The sequence below is a fragment of the Halictus rubicundus genome, chromosome 10 (genome assembly GCF_050948215.1).
Source record: "Halictus rubicundus isolate RS-2024b chromosome 10, iyHalRubi1_principal, whole genome shotgun sequence".
Lineage (NCBI taxonomy): Eukaryota > Metazoa > Arthropoda > Insecta > Hymenoptera > Halictidae > Halictus > Halictus rubicundus.
The window spans coordinates 13,279,880-13,307,483 of NC_135158.1; the positions used below are offsets into that span (position 1 = coordinate 13,279,880).

Consider the following 27,604-nt stretch of genomic DNA (forward strand, 5'->3'; position numbering starts at 1 on the left):
GTTTCGTTTTCCCTTTTTTTATATTATTTGTACACGGATCCAAGCCAAGATATTGCAGCAGCAGCAGCAGCAGCAGCAGCAGCAGCAGCAGCAGCAGCAGTACCGTCGTCGCCGACAGTAGCAGTAGCAGAAAATCTCAAATAAATCCTTTCGTAATCCCGCATCGCTCCTTTCAGCCAGTCCGGATTTCCACTACTCGCTTTTATGTCACCTCCGTACCCTTCGAAAACTCTCCACCCCGTTATCCGCTGCCCTTCTTTCCTGCATCCCTTTCTCTCTATCTTCCTCCATTCTACGTTCCTCGGCCCCTACCCGCTCGCGAATCTTTGTCTCCGTATACTACTACCGCCCGTTCTCGTTTCGTTTACCCTTTCCGTATGGCCGTCAATAGCGACTTCCTGCCTTCCAGCATTCACGGCCGCCGTCATTACGATATCTGGCGACGCAGAGCATTCGAAACAACCATCGCCCGGTCGTTCCGAAACAATTTTTGCTCGCGACCGCTCCCGTCGGAATTGGATATTGTAAGCGCTTTACCGAAAAGAGAGGGAGAGAGAGGGAGAGAGAGAGGCTGGAGGGTGGGGCGGATGAAAAATCCTGTATTTATTTCCTGCAATGCAACTCTCGTTACAGGAGCACCGCACAAATTTCTGGGTTAGAATCTCCGGGTTCCACGATGCCCCCAACTCCGCAGCCGACTCCGAATAAACTCGGTTTTTCCTGGTTAAACGGCGGAGGCCACGAAATGAACATATTTTAGGGAACAAATTAAAAGTGCTCTCCTGGATGAAAGACCGAGGGTGCCATTGACGGCGGATGACGATGGATTGTTCGGGAAAATATGTTGGAATAAGAGCCCTCGAGGAAGAGATCCGGTTAAGAACTGGTACGCGGGCGAAGCGTCGTCGTTTTCTGTCATAAATTAATAACAGTGCTTGTAAATTACAAGTACGCAACAAGCAATAGCAGAGAGCACGTAATGGAAAATATAGGAATTCGTACGAATGTAAATCACATGTTACCGATGTTGTCGATTTCTTTAACACTAGATTTACGGGACCCGTCAAAATGACGGGTTCTAACATTTGAATTTACGATTATTGAAATTGTGCAGATCCATCTACGTGGAATTACTCAACAAACTTATTTCCTTAGGTATATATTATCTAAAAAATGGCTGAAAACTTGGGTAGACACATTCCTCTTATTTTTATAAAGTAATGTAAAATACTCACTTTTAATGCTCCGTAAACCTAGCGTTAAACAGAATTCTAAGCAAATTTGATTGTGCCAAACGAATTTTACACCGATAGCGACTTAAATAATTTAAAAAATAAAAACATGTTCTCTCCGTGTTGGAGACGGAAACCAATTTCATGAAATGTCTTGAAAGCTAATAGAAATCGAAGAACTAATAAATTGTTGGTCTTTTAATAAAGAATGAAGAAGTAAATGAATTTTTTAAACACTAATGGTCTAGTTTCCTTGAAAAGAGTAATTCCTGAAGGAACTATTAACGAAAACCACGGACCAATCGGAGCACGGCTACAGCGGAAGAATTCCGGCGCGGCGACAGGTCCTGCTAAGCGTGACGTTGGCATTGGCCGAGCCGAAACTCGCCCGCTGTAGCCGTGTTCTGATTGGTCCGTGTTTTTCGTGAATAATTCCGAAACGAAGCCGCGGAGAACGTTTTCGCAGAGGAAAAAGTTACTTTGAATGACATCAGGAATCCCTTTCCCACGGAAACGGAAGCTTCGGTTTACGTATTACAAAGGAAACGAATCGAGCAGTTGATAAATTGGGATTAGCTATTCGCGAGCAATCTACCGTACATCCGAGCGCGATCAGGTAAAAACAAATTTCGCCTGCGTTCCGCAGTGCATAACTCGGAACGTTTACGAAAGCGTTACCGTGGTATTGGCTCTCCTTAAATCGTTCACAAGCCTATTGGAGTCATATTTTTGCTTCTTATTCGTTTGGTAAGCACGCGAAGAAAACGTGGAATTTCTTTTTTCCTCGTTCTCGTCGTCTCGAGAGAAAAGCCGTGTTTCTAGCCCCGCGTTCTGTCACTTCTATCCGGCTTACGTTAAGCCACTTTTTATGCTAGCCCTTATTCGAGGCTTATCGTGACAAGATGAATGCAATATGATATCAAAAGAGGAAGGAATTCCATAACGGAGTATACAGTCCGCTTCAAAGGGCGCTTCTTCACTTCCGAGGCGCTCGCTTATTCAGTTCCTCAGTTCCTCGCCAATTTTATTGGAGCCCGCTTCGCCTCCTTCCTGCGGAACGATTTAATTCAAAATGGAAGTTGCTATTAAGTTTATTGTAGCTCGATTGCTGTGCTCAAGTTCGACGGATCTTCTTGATGATCTTAATAGGTAAGGAAAAGATATACAGTGATTTCTCGGTATATGTCGCCAAGGCCTGGATGATAAACGTCGCGTTATGCCCACTACCGCGAGCTATACTCCGTGAAGGGTCACGAAGCCTCTGACACCAAGGGTATGTATGTTGAACTCTTTCGCCAATTAGACGTTTTCGAATTTTTCGAGTCGTACTTAAGGGCCCTTTCCCAGCGAAAAATATTCTCATATAAGGACGAAAAGTTCAGGCACGTAAAACCATTTTTCGCCTATCTTTGTCGGTAACTTGGCCGCTCTACCTTATCTACGAAGACCGGGCCCTTAGCAATGAAAATATCTGCCAAAGGAGGAACGATCGCTGTGGCATCGTTAGAATCTTAAAACATTTCGTATACTATCCCGAACGGGATATACTAGCTCGAACGGGTAGACGTCGTCGTTACGGAGTCACTCGAAGACGTCGCATCGCCGCAATTAGTTTCATTCTTATCCGGCCATAACGACTACCTTTTTCCGCTTTTATGGATCGCCTCCTTTCCCCCTTTAAGGTATCGGAAAGGTGTGACCTAAGGAACGAGGAAGATATAAGGAGTGGAATCGAAGAATCGTCACGTCGGACTCGAAAATTTCATGGTTTCCTTCTGATAACTTGGAACACTGATTTCGAAACATCTGTTGGTTAATTTCAAATGCGTTTCTGCTGGGTTGCTGCATACAAAATGTCCGATTGCAAACACCGACGCTAAGCAAACATAACTCGTATCCTAACCGTGTGTCACAAAAGCATGCAAGTATTTCTCAAACCATAACTCGCCTAAAAAAATGTTTCAAATCGAACCTACAGTGTTACGTGGGATCGTGGCTTCAACTCGACAAAGACAATGCAACCATACTTCAATCTTATCAAAATTCCTATAGAATATTCAGAAAAATGTTTGGTATGCGTTGGAGTAACTTTACTAAATAACTTCTTGTTGTTAATATTCTCTGTGTGTATGCACCTAGTAAATTCTTAGCATTCTTACACGGTAAAATGTTGCGTTAGCGAACACTGCAGGGGATAGAGGTTAGTTCTGAAAACTCGCATGACATTAAAAGGGATGACGTCCAGGACCGCGACATTCGCAGTTAGTACGGATAACCTAAGGCAGACCGCATTAGCCGAGAAGCTTACGTCTTGCTTGTCGACATGGCGGCAACTTCGGAACAACAATTACTATTCGCGTACCGAGATGTATATTTGTTGAGAGACCTTCCAAACGGTCGTCCCGCCGCCTAATAAAACTGGTGCAGTTGCCAGCGGTGCGTTCGCGTGCACTGAATATTGTCAGCGAGGCAATTAATAATCATTACATTAGGCGAACGGGCCCGGGCGTGTGTTAAAGTTTACGCTTCCGCCCCATAAAATCTATCTGTTTATGATCCTCCCGGGGGCGAGAAAACGGCAGGACGTTATTTCTAATTCCGTGGAAATTGCGCCAACCCCGCGTAAATATTCTAATATCGATTTATCGTGAAGCCTGCCGCTCTTTTTGTCAGAGGCTGAATAAAGAAGAGCTTCCTGAGGGTACCCTGCGGAGGGAGACGGGAGAAGAGATAGATGATTTTTCATTAGAATCGTATATCGAGAATACAACTGAATTTTCGCATCTCCTTTCCCTTAATTTATCGCTTTCAGGGGAAATTTTCAGATTACTTTAGTGCGCCACTAATTCTACTTTGTAGACTTAAATGTTACACACGCGATTGTCAAATGCTACATGGAAATTAATTCCACGTATGTACATGTACGTGCGAGTAGACTTGAAACGATTTATTATTATACACACCAGCATGCAGACAACATTATTTAACGTACCCATGAGTTCACCTGCACTTTTTTAGTTATTAGAAAGAGAAATACTGTTCTACTGAAAAAGACGCGCATAATCGAAAGCCTAAAAAGAATATTTCAATGTTCTACAGTCGGTTTGCGATCGTTCACTCAAGACCGGTCGCGTCGCAACTGATTTAATATTCGATTACAAAGACACAAAAGCCTCGTCGTTTATTTATTTATTCGTTGAGAGAGGGGATATCTCGCCAAATAAATATGAATGAAGTGCCTGTTACAATGGACGTTTTAAGATAGTCGAGCAAAGGAACATTGCGATGGAACATTCAGAGACGGATGAATTACATTTCAATATAAGTAGTCACGGTTACACTATTGGAAATATTATTCATTTCGTTATTCGACCATTAAACACATCATCCCTCGTAGTTTCCACATATATATTTGACATGTATTTTCTGTATGTAGTTGTCGATGTTCATATTGATGGTTTGGCATGAACACGTAAATATGGCAGTAAGAAATACATTTGATCAAATATTCTGGAAACTAGAGGGACGTAATACACAGTGTTTTCGAGTACGATGTTTCGCAGTTTATAGTACTTTAATTCATTTTTTCTGTTTTAATGAAATGTGGTTTCTCAAGAAGAAGAAATAAACGACATGGTAGAGAAACAAAACTAAAGCGATCCCCTATAGCAGATGAACTATCTGTCGTAATCATCTTCGACTATTCTGTCGACAGGGAATCGATTGAAATTTTTTATAATAATACATGCAACCATTCATCTATGAAGTCAAGTGAAATCAGTTTTTCTCTCTAATCGTGAGTTAGTAAAGAGGTGTCAGTAGGAGCAAAGAACAAACCAGCTCTTTACGCGACGTTACAGAGGAAATATTTTACATAACTGAGTTATGTACAGCGATTATCGTTTAATGTTTCCTGACTCAAAAAAGAGCGAAGTGTTCCAAAGCGGTGAACACTGTTTTTGCTTTGCTCTCATTACCTAATGGTGCTACTTGCTGCTGCCTCGCGGTTGGTAATGAAGATGGGGCCAGTACCGACCGAGTAAAGAGCTGCGATCATAAGCACAAATGTTTATTTGATTTACCAAAAGGACATGGGGTCATGTATACATATAACATACTAATTGCTCTTTTTCTTAACACCCCTTCCGCATATTCTAGACTACATAATTGTGTACAATCAAACAGGCACTAAACTTTTGCGATATTGGTTTCTTTGCAAAAATGGATCATAGGAATAATAAAAATAATAATAGTACCTAATAGAAATACAATGTTTCTCCCACAACGCTTTGAATTGAATTGTGCAAAAGTTTGAAACGATTGCAGCGCACACGTACACATGATGCATATTGTACCTCGATAATTGTCTTATAACCGAGTGTAAGTGAAGCACTGGCCGCAATATAAGCCACCTATACTACTTGCAGTGGAAGTCGCCGCCCGTCTTCTTCTTACACTTGCGACGTATAATTCTTGCTTTCAATAATTCGTAAACAAATTGGATCTAAATTCGCATACTATCGCAGAAGAGTGTACACAAAAATCGCGCTGTTTTTTCAAAAATATTGAAGAGAACCCGCGAGCCTATTGTACACAGACCTAATAAACAAGTTTCCATAGAAACAGTTTCTAGAATTGGTTCTCCAAAGCGGCATTAAACGCGTGTCTCATTTATTGTTTCATCGCGTGATTCGATTACATAAATTGTTTCTGCCAATAAACACCGTTCCACGTACTCGCATGTATATTTTTTATCCGCTCTCGAACGGCGTTCCCGGAGATACGCGATCGCGTACGCGAATAAAGCCTGCCTGCAATTCCTGGTGAAAACACCGGAGCTACCGCTTATCAATCCCGCCCGACCCTTTCACCGACCGCAATCGATTACGATCCATTAGGCAGATACTAATCGAGTATTTGCACGGGGAATTCATCCGCGTCGGGCGCTCGTTCTTCCACCGCGTTCTTTATACTCTTCATTGACGAAGAGGCACGTTCCTAGAAACTCGCGTGCGAGCATGCCGCCCGCCCCTCGCCCCTCTCAGCTTGCCGCTAGGACAGAACGGCGTGTTTTATATGACCAGTTAGGCGCCAGGATGGCTGCTCCGACCCCGTGAAAGTCGCCGCACCGCACCGCATCGCGCCGCGACGCGACGCGACGCCACGCCACGCCGGGTTTCTTTATAACTGTTTCCACAGAACCCTAACCGCCGTTCTACTCCTCTACCAGTAGCGTGTGCCTCCGTCCCATGATTACGTGTACGCGGGGGAGGAATTATAATGAAACCCGGTCGAGGTCAGGCTTGCAAGATTAAGCGTTAATTTTGAAAATCTTCCCGGCCATCGAGGGAAAGAGTTCAGATCGAATCTCAGCACGACTTCGAAAGTGGAGTTTTCGAAGCTCCACCCGTTTTTGAGAATCGTTTAGCGTCGAGAACTACATTTGTATTCGATAAATTACTAAACATTTCAGTACTGTACTAGTAAATCGCACCATTTTCGTATGTAGAACATGAAAAATATATATACAGGGTGGTTGGTAACTGGTGGTACAAGCGGAAAGGGGGTGATTCTACGCGAAAAAAGAAGTCGAAAATGTAGAATAAAATGTTTTCATCCGAAGCTTCGTTTTCGAGAAAATCGAGCTTGAAAGTGCAGCAGGTACGCATGCTATTCGATAGGAATTGTCTGCTGCGTCTGATCATGACCTACCAATTCTACTTCCTGCGCGTACTAAAGCACGCGAACCGGACGGATCTTTAAATTCGATTTTCTCGAAAGCAAAACCTCAAACGAAAAATTTTTATTCTATATTTTCGACTTCTTTTTTCGCGTAGAATCACCCCCTTTCCGCTTGTACCACCAGCTACCAACCACCCTGTATATAGATGGGTAATATAGTCGGATGAAATGTTTCGTTTCGGAGTGAAAATGGCTTCGAGCGCGAAGGGTTAATAATTCCACAATTTCGGTGCACGTTTGCCCGGAGGAACGCCCCGTGTCGTCGATTATTATCCGGTCGGTTCTAGTACTCCGCTGTGCTTGTATCGGTGCCGGCCAAGTGTGCCCGGCGTTATTTTCTCGGGGGTAATCGTTAAGCGTCACGAGATCCAAAAGATGTCCAAGATAATCGAACGGCTGCGTCACGCGTCGCGGCTCAGCTGATGTCTCCTCCTCCTCCTCCTTTCGGCCCTCGCTCACGGAGGCGAAACATACGAGGAGAAATGCCTACCTCTATTCTCATGCAAACAACGAGGCTCGATTACCCTACCCCCTTCCGTTTCGCGAGCCCTATCCGAACCCGCTCTTTCGAGGACGGGCGCGTCACTGTTTCGCGCAAGAGTGTGTCCCTCCGTTACGGTGTTGGCGGTCGAGAAAGGGTCGGTGTTGGTTGCACGAGACTTCAGGTTACCGGGTGTACGGGGCATATCGGAGGGTCTGGTAGGGCGCGGGTGCCGGGAGGATGCACGATCAGCGTTGGCGGGTGGATGGACGCGCGTATAGTGCGTTTCCATGTGTTTCGATGCGTTCGTGCGCGGTCGAACGCTCGGAATAGGGGACTAGTGCCCCGTGTGAGTGGACTAGTAACGTGGCGCAGGAGATACGTGGATCGTAGAGCGGCAGGCTGCCGTTTACCGCTGCCGCTACCGTTTGCCGCTGTCGCCGTCGCCGTCGCCGTCGCCGCTGCCGCTGCCACTGGGCGAAACAGGGTGAATCGGGGTGAAAGAGAGGAGGCAGTGGATGGTCTATACGGAGTCGGGGGTGGAGGCGGCAGGCAATAGTCGGAGCGGCGCCGCGACTCCCGTGACGTCTGTCGGCGCGTCGGCCAATCAATAGCATCCCCATGGCAACCACAGATAACATCGGACACACACCGTGCCGCACAAGCACGCCGCCTTTCGGGTACTCGGTACTTCCTTCCACCGATGCTCGGACGAAAGACCGATGCAACCCTCGGCCAGGGGGCGAGGGGCTTGCAGCCTCTATCGGAAAGATTCCTTTCAACCCACTCATCCCTACTACTCATCCACGTGCCACTACCTTTTTCGGCTTTGCTCGCTTCTATCGTTCCCTCCGCGCACCTACTTCTTTCCTCTTTCCTCCGCGCCTCCGTCTCTATCCTCTGTCTTTGTCACTACTCTCCAGTTCACTCTCCATCTCGCATACCTATTCTTCCAAATCTCTAACGGTTTAAACGAACTCCAACCAACGCGGATCCTAACGGTTTCCAGCAGCTTTGCATTTATCCGATTCCCGGGCAGTCCGGCTAGCACACAGAACTGCCCCGGTAAACAGGGTATGTATCGGGTGTCGATTCGACGCTCAATCAGGCGTCTGCTTGCGGGAATCATTAAACAGAGAACACGCCGCCGGTTCAGGTTTTTCTGTGGTGCGCCAGGCTTTTCGCGCGTCGATTTCAACACCTTCAAAATCGGCGCGGCACGACTAGAAACGATCGAACTGAACGCAAACAGATCGCGTATTCTTCTGAATCGTAAAGTGCAATTTAGTTTGCCTCGCTTACGTTGCGCGCCGCTCTTATAATTTAGCACTGGATCCGTCGAAAATAGAAGTATTTATCAGCGATTTTATGTAGAATACTTGTGTCGAGTCGTTCCACGTGAAATATCCGATTTTATGCATTACGAAGTGTTTTAATCGAGAAATATTGTAATCTACAGGTTTAACATTCGATGGTACAATGCTAAACTTTCAAGTCTTATCTTCAGTTTATATTCACATATTCTTCTTTTTAAATACAGTTTATTTCAATGTCAGTCGACGTGATCGTCGGCTACTCTCTTTATACGAGCAAGAAAATAATTGACGATGAAGAATTTCGGATGAAGAAGAAGAAGAAGAGGGGATAGCGATTTTCTAATAAAATTTAGTTTAGGCGACTCAAGCTGGTTCGAAGTCGGCACAGAAACTGTGCAGAATCGCGTGTAAACCCCGTGTACGTGTAAAAAGGGGAGTTTCGAGTAATTTCGAATGATAGTACAGTATCGACAATTAGCTAGAGAGATGAAACGTTAGTGCAAAACTATTTTTCTCGTGTATTCGGCCGCGAGGTACGCCTAGGTGTGGCGTCGACAAATATTCACGGATATAACGGCCCCGCGGACGTTAGAGGTGCAGCAACAGGAGGAGTATTGACTAAGAACCGGAAGAGAATCATTGGTGCATCGGTGCGGTAGGGGTGACTCCGTCTAGGGAACTTTTCCACGAGTAAACGCAATTAAACGATGGAGCAGCGGCGCAATTTGCCCGGAACAGCAAACGGAGAAACTCTCCTTATGCACAAGTGGAATAATCTTGAGAGGAAAATCGAGGGCCCAAGCACGAAATCGATTAGTCGAGGTACTCCAACCCGAGACGGTTCGTTATTTGCGGAAAGAACTACTTAAGTTTGTATCCTTGCTGAATGAAATATACGGAAAGGCTGCAGTGTTTGCCCAATTGACTGATCGGTAACACTCTACGACTCACAAACTTTATACACGAAACGAAAATATCAAACGATCGGTTCAGCGAAACAGGATAATTGTGTCGGTTGTCGTAACATAAATGAATTCTCTTGTACTCGATGCTTTTCTTTTCTTTTCTTTTTTTAATTGAACATCGCCTTCCTTATTCGTTAAAAGCACCTTCTCTATCGAGGAGGTTATAAGCGGCATCTTGTTAATTACTGTTACGTGCATTCGCAGTCAGTCGTTACTATACCAGAGCAGGTATGCTCAATGTATGCGACTGAACTTACTTATATTCCAACCAAATAAATTAGTTAATAATTTGGAAAAATTTACACTACATTTTATCAAATTACAAAAAGGGTTTGGCCAAATAAGCTACAATGCTTATCCAAAGAAAATGCTTTATGCCAAATTTCAACGCTATACGTCGACATGGGGGGTAGTAACGTGGTGACAAATAAAATCAGGTTTCTCGGTCATTTCTCTTATTCTCTTCAATTGAAAATTCTGAAAAAAAAAATCGGACATACTTCAGCTATTAGAATGCACATCTGTGAATTTCTTCAGATTCTTTAGCTTCGAAGCCGAATTTGAAAAAATAAAAACAATTTTGAAATGCCGACTTCTTGTAGAAGTTATGAGATACTAATTTTGTATTCTTACAGTTTTCGCATCTCGTTATGGTTTCTAACATATAATTTCTTCAGGTTCTTATGGTTTCTTACATATTTTCTGCCTGTTCGAAGAGGCTTGGAAAGCGAAACGCTTTCAACTATAACCGTATCGTTATGCGCGCTCATATCCGAAATAACAGATTTCAATCAGTGAAGTCTTAATACTGTACTTTTCACCGGGCTGAAGCAAATAGCAAAGGGAATTGGAGAAGAGGTAGTGATCTAACGAGATGTTTTCGCGAATTGCACTCGCACGGTGGCAACTAATAATTCGATTTTACGAGCGGTCGCGTCAAGTGGTTCCCCTACCCTCGGCCGGTGCAAAGCGACAAGCAGTCGGCGAGCGTCGCGGCGCCACTTGGGCTGGCGTCCCATTCTCACGCGGTCCGCAGCATAGTTTGCTTGTTCGTTCGTTTTCGTTCGTTTTCGTTCGTCCGTTCGTTCGTTCGTTTCTTTCCTCGTCTGTTCCATACCAGTCGATCAGCTGGTCGAAAACGTCAGGACTCGGTCGCTGGATTTCGTCCAACCGGGTTACTGCATCGCTTTAGTCGCACCCCCTCGCCCTCCTGATCATCCCCCCTCCTCGCTCCTCCTCTCTCTACCGACTCGTTGGCCCTCCCACCCCTCGAACGTCGTTTTGAGACTCATTTAATCTTTATTTTTGAACCCCTCGTTTTTCTTCTTCGTTAGAACAGGAGATGGTCATTAGTTGCTGAATCTAAAGGAAAACTCTTGACCCGTTCGATCCGAAAGTCGGTCATGACGTCATTCAGAAATTCCATGGTTACCGCGACCGTCGATTGTCGTCGAATTTCGGGGAGAGTTTGTCGTTGAAAGTTTTATGGCCGTCGGATTCTTGTGCACGATGTGCAACGCGCGGTTCACCTAAGCACTATAAGTTCATTTTCCTTCGAATATAAATACGGTAATATTTCGGTTAATCGAATTCGTTGTTTCTGATCGGATACATTTTTGTAAAAGAATTTTTCGATCCGTAAGAAAATAATACGTGAAACACCTTACCGGCCGACTATAGCGAACCAGAACTGTATACAGTCTTGACTCGATATATGTCCCAAATATCTAGCCGATAAAAGTCCGAGAACTATCTTCGCTGCCGCGGCGTATACTCTTTGATAGGACAAGAAGCTTCGCTGTCATCATCGGAAGAAAATCAATCGTTGACATTTGTATTGTTCAAAAGTGTAGGTCTAATTTTCTAGCTGCGTGTGTGATGAATATTTTACAAATTTTCACAAGACTAAATACTGAACTCTCGAATCTTCCCTGCGAATTCTTTTTCATTACGACTCCATCAAAATATGTAAAGACAAATACTATGCAAACGCTTCCGATAATAATTAATAATTCCGACATCGACGCGGTCATTCGTATCCGATCGGGGTTAATTAAAAACTGTTCATTAAGTAATGTGTATTCGAATCCGTCGAGGCTACGACCACCGCGATCTTTATCGGCATTCATCCAAGAGTAGACACGTTTATCGCGATGTGCAACGTGGAGCGAAATTGTTTAATATTTATAATTGCGTTCTTGTTGGTTGTGCGCAAGTCGGAAATCAAGGATCGCGTCGGTTCGCCGCAATATATCGACGCGGCGCCAGCTGAAACGGGAAAAACACGGCACCAGCGAGATAGCCAGTTTCTCAAGTTAATAAATCATGCTTGTAATTACCAGTAATTTCGCTGGTTCCCGAAGCACATCACTTCCCCAGCCGAACTTTTCGTATAACTGGCGCAACTCCGGCAAGATCGTTGCCGCCGGGCCGGGCCGGGCCGGGCCGGGCCGCGTCGGTTTCATTCTTCCGTCGTAGAGGAAACGGCAGATGCAACGAACGAGAGAAAAAACAAGACGAACTCTAACAAACCACGCAACGAATTAAGGATAAAGATACTCTAGAATCCAGGTGAGAGAAGAAACAGTGACGAAAAATGTACTAAGCAAATCTTCGAAATCCCCTTTCATAGCTGCAACATGACTAATAGAGTTCAATAATTCCCCCTTTCCCCCCCCCAAAAAAATAGCAAAGTATTGTACAGTATTTGCGCAACGTGATAGCTCTCTCGAAACCATGCTATATCCGATAAAAACATTTTCGATCGGCCAGCTAATAACAGAGTAGTAATCTCTACTGGTGACGATTCCCGGTTCACCCGGTACAATGAACGGGTTACTTACGAGCGCAATGAGCATTTGTCGCATATTTGCAAATGTTAATGTTCTCCATTCAAATCTTGAAAACTCCCTTTACCTTGCTGGACTTGTTCTAGTCAAAATTTGTATTATCATTGCAGTTATTCCCTTTCTAATTTAGCCGTCCCTAGAAGCACAGATCTATGCAGCGAAAGGAAAATGAGTGAAATGCATCGAGTAAACGCTGTGAATTATCAAGGACGCGCACAAGGTACCATGGGAAACGCGTGGTCCATAAAATTCGCAAAAAGACAAGTTGAGAAAGAAATTCTTCGGGCAAGACTTTATGCGGCATTGAACGTGTGCTGGAAATTCGCGGAAGAAACACGTTTCCGTCTCACGCCAAGGAAATTTACGCGATTCGAAGATGCACGGTGCAGGGCGGAGAGGGGAGAGACAGAGGAGGAGGAAAAGGAAGAGGACGCGGCTGTGGTGGGGAGGGATTAATTATCAGCAAAAAGTTCAAACCGGATGGGAATTAAATCGAAGCCGAACGCGATCTTAATCGTTGACGGTTAATCACTCGATTCACAGCGTGGGAATCGGCAAGTTTCCGGAGGTACAAAACTTGCGAATCGTCCAACACCAAGGGTAGACAAAACGGAACGAAGTGATTGATACCGGGGGAGTGCCGGGCGAGAAGTTGAGCGAGTTCGGAATCGTTTAGAAAATTCGCCGGCTAACGAAATTACCGTTCACCCCTGCGGAGTACAGACCCCCGTGGTACGGACGCGAATAAGGGGGTGGCTCGATACTCCCGAACCCTTTCACAGTTTTACGAAACCAATGCCTATCCGAAAGTTTCCTTCTCTCTGTATCAATGCAGCTGGTACCGTACCAGTCGCGTGCTACTTCTACCGTCACGATTGATTTCCGTTGTGGCACGTGGGCACGACTACTCCAATTAATGTTATTTTCGTTCGATAGGAGTCGCAGGGATCGTTGCACCTCGTTAGAATATCTCTTGTTCTTCATTTTTAATCCCAGAGAGAAAAACGGATCTCTACCTTATCGACTTCCCTTTAGGTTCAAAAAACATTCGATAGCTGGTACGCACTCTCCTTTGTGAAACCTTTGAAATCCTTTGAAGTGAAACTGGTGATCAAGAACACTAAATCTGTCTAACGAAAATATAATTGGTTAAAACGTTTCTGTTGTTGATTGCACCCTTACGCAGCCGCTTGCTCGCAAAAGCAACCCCTTTCCGTTTTTCTCGCGCCGCATGTAGGCACATGTGCGCACCATATTCTCTCCCTCCCTTTCTCTCCTTACACACACACACACACTCTCTTTGTCTCGCACGCATTCCTACTTTTTCGCGTCTACACTTTCTGCCGCTTTCAATTGTTATTAACACTGAATTTTTTCTTGGAATTTTGCGTTTCACACATATGCTTTCTAGTTCTGTTCAAGGGATTTATCAGGATATACAGGGTGTACCGAAAATCGTGGTACAACCGAGTGATTCTACAGGCAAAGATAAATCAGCCGCAGGCCGGAAATCACGGGAATAAAATCTAGTTTTCCTATAAACTGGAGGATGGAAGAGTACTGGATGTTAAATAGATCGATCGGTTCGATATCTATCCTTTTTTGGAATATGGGTATGAGGCGGTAGGGGATGGATCCCTGCCGCGAGGTCGTGCTATCGGAGCCCATTGCACACATACCATTCCTGAGTCTCAAGAAATTTTCAATCAAACGTTTGGAATGCCCGGGGCTATCTACATCGAATGCCACGACAGGAAATAATGCGTGGTCGCGGGCAACCCCTTTCCACCCCCCGTCGCTCGGCCGCCTACCAAAGACGTCTGACTGCCGATCCCGTCGGTAATGCCTCTTGCCGTTCGTGCCGGTGAAGAAAGCACCCTCTTATTCGCGACGTACCAATAATGGATGTGGGATTAAAGGGGCGCAAAGGTTTACGGATTCGACTCTCGTATATACGAAGTGCAGACACATTTGATTTACGAGCTTGTTCGTGTTTCTGGATTCTTTTCCACGTCAGCCATCCGCCCGCGGGATATAAAGCAGCAGCTTGGGGTTGCAGGATTCATTTTTGTTTATTCTGGAATTCCAGCAAGACGATGGCTGGCTTGCCGCGGCAGAGAACGACTTTCGACTCGTGAAAAGCCCCGCCACCTTTAACCCTCACGATGCACACGCTTTTTCTCTTCTCAGCCCCTCCTTCTCCTCCCTTCGAGCCTCGCCGTAACCTCTTTCCCGAACTGCGCTTATTTCCTTATGGTCGTCATGAAACGCTGCTGTCGGCTGAATAAAGTATGGCGACAGGTGAGAAAAGTTTTCCCGAACTGAAATCCGCGGGCTTTCGCTTGTCTCCTTCCCGTATTTCCGTGCGAGAAAGTATGATGCCGGCAGGGAATGGAGCCAGTTCGAAGCAATGCCGCCGCGCCGCCACTCCCGACAAATAAACCACTCCTTTCCGCCATCCAGTAAATTCGGAAAAACTGAATTAGCCGCACGCGTATGCGGCTACATTAAGTGTCGCGGGTCGCGGTACAATACTCGAGCGGAACAATTGAATTTCAAAGGCAATTCCCGACGTTCTAGACGAATGTAACGGGCAATACAACCGCGGAATTAGAATTTTCACCGGTCATTGTAGACATAGGAGACAGAATTCTCGAATGAACCGTCCTTTGGTCTGGACGGAAACGAATGGAAATGCCTTTGTTACGTTCAATAACAGAAAACTGCCGAATTTAATGCGGAAACTGTTTCATTTTGTAAAAAGTATATACTTTGGTGCATTTCATAGTTAAAGTGCACAGTAACGTTGCGTGAATGTAACATTCTTTGTAATTTCATTACCTAATTTATTACACTTGATTATACTCTTATCAGTACTTTTGTACTATAATGATTATTACCATAATGAGAATTTGGAATATTTCCATATGTAGCCATAGTTGTCTCTTTATTATTTGTGACGTATTGATATGAACATATTAAAATATCTAGAATCTGCTAAAATTAATCTGACATGCAATAAGAATTGTTTTATTGTTCGTCGCCTTCAAATTAAAACGTTCCGTCCCATAATTTAAACATGAGAAATGCAATGAGGAAACACTTTGACAACACTTTGGATTCCTATCAAACTCGATTTACTCGAAAGTGCAGCATCAAACGAAAAAATGTTATTCCTTTGTTTTCCAACTTGTTTCTGCATATAGAATCATGAACCTGCGAAGATGAAAATTAATTTCAACAATTATTATGTGCTTCTAAAAACACATGTTCAATATTTCATGGCAGTTTTGTTATTTTCTTTTTACTCGTTGATTTTGTCACAAGGAAATCACGTGAGTATCGAGTTTCTGATTTTTAATTCCATTGCGTATATTAGGTATGCAGAACGTTGCAATTCCGCGATGAATGTTCGAACAACTTTTAATGACATTGGTCATACCAAACGAACCGCAGTTTAAGTATTTTAGAATGTTAACTAAAGTTGAAACGCATCTACAGACAATTTCATGGAAAATAAAATCAGTACAGGCTGCTAGGTGGCTATTCATTTCATCTCATCCTAAAACTCATTATCGGCTAATTTCGCCTCCCTCTCTCTCTCTTTCTCTCTCTAATTTCTAGGATTGTAATGATAAAAATAAAATAATAAAAGCAACTTCCTGAGTCGTCCAGTCTAGAAAACATTTTTATGGAAACGTTGGTCGTGCTATCCCATTTTGGAAACGATCAAGCAGCTAAGGTTCGCACTGCACTTGATTTAATTGAACACACCGGGTTTAATTGCGAAAATGTATAGACCCATCTGTCGTCAAAGCGATAATAGTATCGATGATAACGTAATAATCGATCTCTATAGGCTGCGGGTTAATAGAAAATGAAATTGTGGTTCGAATATTATCCGGAGAATTTTGGATTATCCTCGCGCCGTAATAGAACGCTTATTAGTGTCAGCATATTGTTTCTACAGGCAAGCCGCGTTCAAGATTGCCCGATATGCAATTAACGGGAAAAGTAGCAATAATTGCTATGATTAACTACTCTATTACCAAAATTTACGTTAACACGCGATTAATAACGAAAGTGGCGCGACCGCGGTGAACCGTGTCCATAATGGTGCTCATGCTACGAGAAAATACCGCATCAATTTTTCAGTTAATTTTGGCGGCTGAAATAATGAGGAAACGGTGTATAAGGAGGTCAAAAGTACTTTGTGCCAATTTTTGGAAAAACCTCATTTCCTTTGTCACCCCATTACTACCCTCCATGTCGAGGGGTTGAAAATTCGCACGAAGTATTTTCATTGGACAAGCTATGAAATGGCTATTGCAAATTCAGTTTGGCTTGGGGGCATTTTTGACAAGTTGTGTCAAAATTATGTCAGTGAATCAAACAGAAATAAACAAACAAGAAGAGCAAGTGACTATTTAAGAGATTGTACAACACAGTGACACATTGTGTCGGTATAATTAAATTTTTATTATTTTGAAAAAAAAAATAATATGGTAGGACTAATAATAGTGAGCACATGATACAAGCACTCTTAAGAATTTGACTTCCATTAAATAAATTTCTCGAATAATTTGTCAAATTGTAATTATTCCTTTCTGCCCCCCTCCCAATGTAATAAATCATTCTATGGCGATGGAATGATAAGAAACGTGATTTTTCTGGAACTAGGTGCAGAGTATGCTACATTGCAGATTCCGCAGACAAACTCGACAGACTTGGATGCCAAACAGGTCAGGTACAGTCACCCTGTCTCAGTGTTAATAACGTTCGCGCCTTTAGAAAGACCTTAACTTGAAGGTTCCCGCCTCGAAGTACAAAAGAGAACACGCCGGGCATCAGGGGAAAATTGGGTCTGGTTCCTTTGTACGGGAACACTTGGAGAATACTTAATGGTTGGCTAGGACGCGGGTTTACCCTCGCAGGTGTGACGATCAAAAGTTTCCGCATCGACGTGGCTCATTTACCCCGAGCCTGTGGCTTTGACGTTCTCCTCCCGCCTAGAAATTTCATTCCAGAAGACGTTGATGACACTTACATTATTATTCCCTGGCTTTCTCTCGCCGTAAACAAAATTCAGCCAAGGTACGGCTGTTGTCTGTTGACATGGTCGTCGCGATGGTGACTGATTATAGCGAAATCGATAAAGCGCGGTCATTACGAAGGGGGGTACATCAAATTAACATCATCCAACAGATGCACATCGGTTTTATTTGGATAGCATCATCGCTATTGGTACCTTTCTTTGCGACAATGTTAGAACTTGGAACACACATTTTCAAACCAATTGTAAGAGGCCCAATTACTGTGCCTATATTAATTATATTTATTTTTAAAGCATAATGAATAGTATAAAAGGGATGTTAAATTTTTCCCCATTAAAATCGTATATTCATTATGCTTCAAAAATAAGTATAATTAATATTGGCACGGTGATTGACTTTTAACCTCTACTTTTTTCTTCGCAATTACGACCAATACCAATGTTTAAAAAACATGATTTATGCATTACTTGGTAAATTAATCTTGGTAAATTAACATCTCCAAAAGATTCAAGCCGTTTGCCCCAATTTTTAAAAAGTTATTTGTCTTTAAAGAGTGTACAAATACTTTGTACACCGACTGTATGCATTATAATATTCGCCGCATGAAATTCATTGACGAACTTTTCCTAGGGTCGTGTCACGTAAGTCAGAGTGGCAATATAATGGTCGGTCAATTATACGAGAGGTCACTGCGGCTTGTTAGTCGGAGAAACGCACGAATTGGTAGCTTTTTTACCGGGTCGCGTGAAATGATTTATCGCTGGCGAGTTTTTAGCTATTTCACCCGGGGAATGACAGCCGGGCTAATTAACTTCGCTATTGTTGCCCTCTATCCACGTAGTCGTGAAACTATTATTACTTACGCCATCGTTGCTTCGCGGTAATTAACGAACACAGTCCGAATATCTGACAGGGAAACGGGATGGCACTGTCGCCATCCTCTTCATCCTCCCTTCGGCCTTGGCGAACCCACCCTAATTTAGTGGGCTACATGTAATACGCGAACGCGAACCTGATATGAGTCAATTTTATCACGTTCCGAGAAATTCGTGCTTGGACTGTTCGGTGGAGGAAGTGCACGAGGGTAATTTCATTTTCAAACTCCGTACAGTCTTTACTCGTTATATGTCCCAGATATCTAGCAGATAAAAGTCCCAGAACTATCCCCACTACTCCCACTTTTTTCCCTATCACCACCATGCAGGCAGTGTATCAAGCAATAGTATCTTCTAGCCGATATATGTCACCGGCCAGACCCGTGTTTTGGACATACATCGAGTAGACACTGTATTTAATTTTACGCCACTTTGCACAATAGACTCAGACGCTCGCTTAATGTAGCAGGCTTGAGTAATAGTCAGAGTTTACCTTCGCATAGGATTCGGCTGTGCATCTTCCTTCGCCATTAAATAGGGTGACATTGAAACCATGATCTTACCTGAAACAGAAGGAAATTGTGTGTTAGATTTGAATGAAGGACACCATGTTTAGTCATTAGATTTAGGCGACATATATAGTATACAAACATTCTTCGCTGCGAATGATAATAATGACGAAAATCGAGGAGGTAATATTTGCTGAACCACCCGGTATATGTATCACAGAAAAATCGGCGAGCTTGAGAATTTATCAAGTGCCGCCAATTACTCTGCACACGAGACGAGCAAAGATCTCCTGACAATCTTCTACACAATTCGAAACTAAGAACTCATTTCGCGGTTCAAGAATAATTACGATTCCCCGAACCGGCGAACTAAAATAATTATTTCTCCGGGTAGAATGTGTTGTTCGAGAAGCCGGTCGTATGAATGGCTTGTCTCGAGGAATCGCGACCGTGCATCTGCGCGCGCGACTTTCCTTACTTTCTTAACGAGCGACACGACGTAACGATGATTCATACCTGCCGGACGTAACTAAGTGCACCGGGGATTAATATAATGTGCCGTTAGGGGATTTAAATAATTAGTATAATGAGGTGAGCGAGGATACCTAACCGACGACACCTCGCGTGCCTCATCCGAAAATGGGTGGCAGGAGCTGCAGGATCTGCAGGAGCTGCAGGAGCTGCAGGAGCTGCAGGAGCTGCAAAAGGGTCGGCGAGAAGGGGAAGGGAAGGGAAAGCGGAGGGTGTGTTAGGTACTCCAATTTCAAACTCTGATATCAAGGCTCGGGAGCCGGCACAGAAAGCACCGAAACCAACCGACCGTTAGCGAACCTTTCTCGTATTACTAATTAATTATTTGCGGGTTTACACCGCGATGAGAAGAGATTTATGTACATCCCCCGTATCCGGGAATTCCATTTCTTGCCGTTTAAAATCGGTTTTGGATTTAACCGTGTTTGCGGTCCGTGGTCTGGTACGAGAGATAAATGATCTCATAATGTGAGGGCAAATGGTTCATTCATGGAATTTTAAATCCGTTTTGGTTAGTAGTGGCGATGTCGCCCTAATAGTCGCGTGATTATTCCCGTCCATCCCCGGCATCCTGGATCTATTTGTGGCGGTGGGAGGGATCCCATGTGTGTTCACGCTCATGAATATTAATCCGAAGAAGTTGGGACACATTCTTTTAGAAACTAATAACGTTTCTACGAGAACTGATTAAATTACTGATCATTTTCACACGATTAGCTCGGGTCCAAATACCCAATTTTCTTTTCATTTCTCATTGTTCAACTCTTTCCGGTCCTATGTCGAGTCAGAGTCGACATTAACTTTTGGACCCGTAGTTATTTTACTTATTTCACTGATTTACCGTACAGTCATCAATAATGCCAAAATTTTTATTAAAGCAACTTCAGTAATAAATTTCGAAAATTTCCGTTCCAAATTTTATTTCCATTTTGACCGAATAATGATTCAAACTCGTTGCATTATACGAGGGCATTCGAATGTTTCGCTAGTAGTTTATAGTTCAATGAGATTTTTATCTTCGACTATAGTTCTTTTAACCATTGTTTTATTGTTTGTCCTATAACGTTTTCGATTTTAGTTCGCGGGAAACGATCTTTCATTTAGTTCCATGTAATTTAAAATATTTCAATCGCAAGTAATTTCGGAATGTGCAATAGAATTATACGATGCAGAAAGCAGACACCGGATGTCCGGACGAATGACGAATGACGTCGCGTCGTGGCGTTTTGAGCAATGGGTAAGTTTAATATTCACGCTAGACGGATGTTATCAGCAAATTTACATATCAGAAACATTTTCAGAAATATCTGTGGCACGTCAACGGAAAACCTCGTTGCTTCTCGTTTAAAGTTGCACTCTGTTAATTGCGTCATGAGTTTCCTCCTTGATTGTTTCGTTCAAATGACTCTACGTATTGAGGTTTTTCATAATATAAATTAAATATGTTGTAGTCTAAGTGAAATTAGGTATACGGGGTTAATCTTTGGGGGGTATCTTTTCAGTGATTATTTCTAATATACTATATTGTATACTGCACATACTATTTGCAATATTATGTACAATTAGATACAAATCCGGAATAAGGAACAACATTTTTTCATTTGAGGCTTCGTTCTCGAGAGAATCGACTTTGAATGTTCATTTTTCGATAGGAATTGTCTGACGCGTCTGATCATGACTAACCAATTCTACTTCCTGTATATACTAAAACACGCGAACCCAACGGATCTTTAAACTGACATACTTCAGCTATAGAATGCACAACTATGAATTTTTTCAGAATTGTTAGCTTCAAAATCGAATTTTAAAAAATAAACAAAGTTTTGAAATGCCGATTTCTTGTAGAAGTCATGGGATACTTAGTTTATATGTTTACGGTTTTAGCATCTCGTTATGATTGTTGACATATAATTTTTTCAAATTTTTCAAAGTGGGGGCACATACGAAGTTAAAAAAAATGAATATTAAATAAAAATAGTAATCTTCAATAGTGAAGCTGTTCCGTACTTTGTGGTAAATGTGCTGAAAGTTGAGAAGTTATATCCAGAAGCTCTAGAATTAACAACTACACAAATCGAAATATTTATCAATGATAACTAAATTCCGGATCTTTATGCATAATCTTCATTTATTGAAAACAATAGTTTTAAATTCTTCCAATGCTTCAATGTTGCCACACTAATATTGTTTGAATTTGTTCGTTTAATCTTCTCCTAACCAAGCTTCGTGTCAATAGCTCTTACCGACTGAAAGTTATTGAAAAATGTCACTATATTTTTTCATCCGGACCACGCGCGGTGGTCGTCTCTCGAGCTGCTCAGCGCAATAGAGGCACCGAGTGTCGAGCACCATTGCCAGCATCGTGTGTTTTGCCAAATTGTTTCGTTTTTATATTAAAAACAAAACACGACTTGTAGCTATATTGAAAACTGCACGTGAGAAATAACGAAACAACAGATTCGTATTCAGCGCGTGCAAAATCTGTACGAAATTCAAACTGAAAGATTAAATTGCAAATATCAGTTGTTCGGTGAAATGAACCACGACTGAGGCGTGGAAACGTAACGAATTCATTAAAACTCCCATTCGAACAGTTTTTTACACATGTTTCTTTCAAATTCTTCGACTATTAATTTAAAAAGACTCGTATACCTTCAGATGATTATGAAAGTGGCGCAAGTCATAATGCCAAACAAATTAATCTTTTTGTTCATTACATTTACGTCGAGTTTACTAAATAAAATATTTTTTCTTATAGTTTTGTAATTATTAACATAATATATCTTTAGATGGACATTTAAAATGCTTTCTTTCTTCAATTACTTTAAAAATGTAATAAAATCATTAATCCTAACAAAGTTCCCCAAAAAAGAGTTTATTTTTCGTTCTTGCAATTGATCTAATTGTTTTTTGTTGCCGCAATTTTTACTCACGTTACACTGTGTTAAATGTTACTGGTCAAATCGACGACAACTGTAATTTTCGTTCTCGCGTCTATTGAACTAGAGACGTCTAGTTTCGAGTTATTCAAAATATAGGAGAAAAAAGAAACGCGAGAAAACTCACCCCCTGTCCTGCTAACACGGATAACGCAAATAAAAGAGCGTATTCGGTGGACGTCGAACGGCAGGAAGCTCGTAAGACAGTGTCGGAGGCGAAACGTGAGGAAGATACACGCCGAAGGGGTCAGAAGCCACCCGCTAAAGGTTCCGCAACCCCCTTAGTTTCACATGCCCGGCGCATTTTGGAAAACTCTAGTTCAGCCGGGCTTATAGTTGAAGCTTGATACGACGTTGACGGTATGCGCGTTTAGTGAAACGGGTGGGACTCTGTACGCGGCATGAATAAAACATTCTCAGCCTCGTAAAACCGTTTCTTCCTTCTCCCTTTCCTCCTCCTTCTTCTTTTTTTTTCATTCTCTTTCACCCTACCCCTTCCCTTTTCTCGAAGGGTTACGAAGTCTGGCTCGTGAGACCATTAGTACGACAGCGTTGGACCGACGCGACGCGACCCGACGTCTAGCGTCCGTGTGGATCCACCGTTTCACCGAAGGGTCACAATGAAAATTACGGAGAAGCCTGCCACTGCGGGAAAAAGGGGATGGTTCAGCCCGATACCCAGAAACTACCCCGTTTCCCGGACAGATTTCCTACTTTCATGTTTAATAAAGTCCCACCAAAATGTACGCTATAATTACCTTGTATTCGCGGAAACTCGTTTGTATGCATAAGCTGCTCAAAAATATTCAAACTGAACGCGATAAAGATGCGTCATCCGTCAGACGTAACCAAAATTCGTCGGTAAGGTAGAAAACGATGCGAATATGATAAAATTTTTTTTTAAGTCGTCAAAAATCCTTTCGGGAAACAAGTTTTCAATGCAAAATGAGGCTACGTGCAAAATTCAAGCTGAAACCGATTCGACCGATTTTCGGTACTTCGGCCCAAGTGTTCTACGGAACAAGTAGATAATGTATTAAACTAATTTGATCTTCTGTAGGAAGCGCGTGAATCTTATGAAGTTATTGACCATGAAATTGATCGTGAGACGGCTCTTTTTAGGACCGGAATAAAGAGAATCTTTTGCTCGATGATAAACAATAAGTGTTGGCAGTTTAATAAAATCAGGTTAGTTAATAACGTTTTACGAGTAACTTCGCAGCATAAAGGCGAACGAAAATCCGGAGAAGCGCGGACCGGGCAAACAGGTGTTTCGGCGGCATTATTAAGTTTGATTCACCGTGTTTCCCTTGCAGCTGCGGCGGCGGTGAGCTGTGCGCCGGCCATAATTTCCATTGTAACTTCTCGTTTCGAGTTGCCTCGAAAACTTTCAATCGGATTTGTGAAACGATATTACGGAATATTACATGAACGATTGAACCGAATCGTTATCCGCTCGAACGGCTACTTAATCCACGGCTTTGGATACACGCGGTCACTTTTTAGGGGTTCTTTTACCCGCTTGTTCTACCATCCCGTTCACGATTTAATTATCGATTTTTCTGTTATTAGAAATTGCATTATACATCACTGGAAATATTTAACCCCTTGCACTCGGGTGGTGACTCTGAAGCACCACTAAAAATTATTGTGGCATTATTTCGAAGGAATTACATAAAATATTACACAATATTCGTTACATTACAAAATTTTTATTCAATAGATTACTAAACATTTAAATATTATATGTGGAAATCGGATCAGTTTCCTATGAATAGAATGAAAACGTTCTAAGACGGAAGAAAAATTTAGTTTTAGAATGAAAATAGCGCCGAGTGCAAAGGGTTAATACCGTGCTTATTGTGTATTGTAAATTGTAAGCATTGCGAGACTCTCGACATCAAAAACAGAACGTAGATATCACACATTCGTTTCGAACTGGAGCGTTGATTGCTCTGAACCAGCAGCAATATTGAACAGAACAATGCTCGCCACACGAGTGTTATATTTTTTCGCGTTGTTCATCTATTTTTATTCCAGCGCAACGGGTTTTCCACTAAACCGAACAATATAATCGTGTGCAAAGCGGAAAACAGTGAAATTAGGAAAACGAAAAATTGCATTTAAAACTTGAAGAAGAATTGAAAAACAGGAAGTAATAAAAGTTGGTTGGAAAAGAAGAGAGTGAAGAAGAAAAAGAAAATGAAGAAGAGAGAAGAAGTCTGCGCGCTCGTGTGTGTATGAGAGGGAGAGAGAGAGAGAGAGAGAGAGAGAGAGAGAGAGAGAGAGAAGCAGAACTCTTCGACTGATGCATTAACCGCAGCCGGCGTAACCGGTATTATCCGGGACGTGCGGTCGTTCGCGAACTTTGAATCAGATTTTAATTAAACGAAATTGCGGAATGATATTTCACGGGCAGTTACGTGGGTGGGCGAGTTAAGGTTCGCCGGAGATACTCGCACGGCCTACGGCAGTCAGGTGTCTGTGCAAAATTAAGTTTGATTCCGTTTCTTTAGTGGCAGCTGTACCAGCGGAATCGTTCGTTCGTTCGTTCGTTCGGTTTCCCTTATTTCCCCGGTTAACTGCCACGAAAACCCTTGAAAACTTTCGTACCGGTTCCTACCGAAGACGGGATTACGTGATATTTCAATGGTCTGGCCTAATTGAATCTCTTCCCGCGATACCTTGCGCAGAATAAACACTCGAAAGACTTGGACGATATCGTAACAATAATCGCTCGTAGCGTTGACACGATGGGGCAATCATAATTCGACAAATTAATCGAGCGACACGTCCCTTACAGAAGATAGTACCTTTGTTTTTCCGTCCGCAGGAGGAGGATAGAATTTTGAGAAATATTAATTGAAATTCGTCTGCTTGTTAATTGGCTGCGGATCTTCCTGCAAATGCAGAGTTCTTATCGATAACTCCTCAAGAAAGCACAAAGATGAACAGGAACTAAGTTTCTATGACAATACAGTGAATTTTCTATATATGTCGCCGAGGCATGGTCGATAAATGTCGCGGAATTATCCCCACTACCGCGTATATCCTGCGGGGGCTTCAAATACGCTTCACTCCCGTAATGAAAAGTAAAATAATTAAGTTTAAACGTTAAAAACGTAGTTGAACATGGACAAATGCATATTATAATAATGGGTTATTGCACATATGAAAACTACGTAAATATCAAGATATGCCTATATGAAGATATGATATGTGCATATGAAGATGTAGCCAAAAACCAGAATGGGAGAAGTGCTTTTATAACCGGACGAGAGTATATTTTAATAAATTTAAACGAACGGTTCGATCGTACTACATCAAACGTTCTACTTGGGACCACGGCCGTTAAAGTTTAGTCATAAGAAAGTACCGTGTCGTATAATATGTATAGGTATTGGACACCGGTGTAAGGAAATATTCGAGGTTATATTTCAATCCGTCGTAGTACCCGCTTTATGTATCCGCGTCCTATCCGTCGAGGGACCAGGGATGGATAACTGATAGGGAGAAGAAATGTTGGTGACGATATTTTATGAGACTACAGCTTTTATTGCGCAAGACATTTAGGACGTTCCTAAAGGGAGTCTGGTTTCCAGTAATACGAAACATCCAGAAATATACCCTGATGTTACTCTTCTGTGGGGAGATCGACATATTGGACGCCGTATGATCAGTAATTTTTTGAAAGTGATGGTCACGATATACGCTTAATTTGGCACATCTGCAAATGCATATATATTATAGATGTGCCAAATTAAGCGTATATCGTGACCATCACTTTCAAAAAATTACTGATCATCATATATATATATATATACGTAGAAACTTATAATGCCCTCTTTTATTCCGCAGCTGAGTTAAAACTGTCTCTAAAACGTTACCATGAATTTTTTTACACGAATATTCGAACGCAATGAAACATACAAAAATGTACATACTCGTTTAAAATAATAATAGTGATCATGGAATTGAAAAAATTCTTTATTTCCAGAGTAGACACGTGTATTATACGATACAATGTCGGAAATCATTTAACCTTGTTTAATAAATCCGTTTCGTATCTTTTACATTTGTGAAGCTTGTTTCGGTTGCGTCCAACGTTCTGTTTCAACGCAATAAAAATCCCAACCGAACACTGTACCGATTAAACGGGATAATTGCAAATTCTCACCAGTGTTTGTGCAAGTTCTCCTGCTCGCGTACCGCGATATAAAATCCGAACTGAAGTGGAAACGTGTTTTACTCATTCCGAGACTCCAAATGCATTTTATCTCATACTGAACTTCCGCTTGGATATAATATTTGTGGTTTCTAATTAGATAAATTGCCGTGCAGTATCGTACGGAGAATCAAGCGAGAAATAAAACAAACGAGAGATACAATACAAGCAAAATCGTTCTTATTTTTGTCTTATCTCTCTACTACGTGCAACAGAAGGTTTGCATGTAGAAACTGAAATTGCTTCAGCCATGTACCATCGCATTCGAGCCGCGCCGAGTTTCTTAAATATTTTATAAAAGCCAAGTATTCAATATACATTTTTGCAAAATCGTCGATCGTAGATAGCTCGAGGCTACGTATTAAAATATTTTGCTACGAACAGTGGTTTTAGGTTCGTGTAACGTGCTCTCTCTCTCTCGTACACGATTCCTAAAGTCCGCCAACCCACGACTGCGAAGGGTGAGGTTCAGCTGGGTATTCGGGCAATAATCGTATAACAAAGGGATGGTCACCTGATGGTCCTTCCGGCTGGAATATGGATGCGTTTGTTGGGAGAAAATTTGTCGAATCTTCTCCCTAGTCTTTCGGTGGATTCGCGTATACGACTTCTGGACCAAAGTTATCCTACAAATTGTCACGTTCCAGAGATTGTCAAATACATCTATACGATTCTTACAAGTCGCAGTGCTTGCAATGTACAGACAGAATAATCAGGTCTCCTCTGAACTTTCGAAAACATCTTCGAGAGAAGACGCCTTTGCTTCGGGTAAAAGAGAGTTTACAGACAATTGTATATCCAATTCAGACTTCAGTATTATTACAAATAGAGATGGGAAATGATGAATTAGAATAAAGATAACGTGAAAACGTTATTCGGCGAGTTC

At 42.4% G+C, this 27,604-nt stretch overlaps 1 protein-coding gene across 14 annotated transcripts in view; it reads right to left on the minus strand.

The window, feature by feature from the left end:
- Positions 1 to 27,604, minus strand: part of LOC143357961 (protein muscleblind) — a 420,294-nt gene that overhangs the window by 85,828 nt on the left and 306,862 nt on the right. The window contains exon 5 of one of the 14 annotated variants that reach the window (XM_076794721.1): positions 19,003 to 19,077. The exons of the other annotated variants lie outside the window; for them this stretch is intronic. Within the exon in view, the coding sequence (XP_076650836.1) occupies positions 19,045 to 19,077 (33 nt within the window). The 3' untranslated portion in view covers positions 19,003 to 19,044. Of the gene's footprint in view, positions 1 to 19,002; positions 19,078 to 27,604 lie in introns of those variants that run through there. 14 annotated transcript variants of the gene reach the window in all.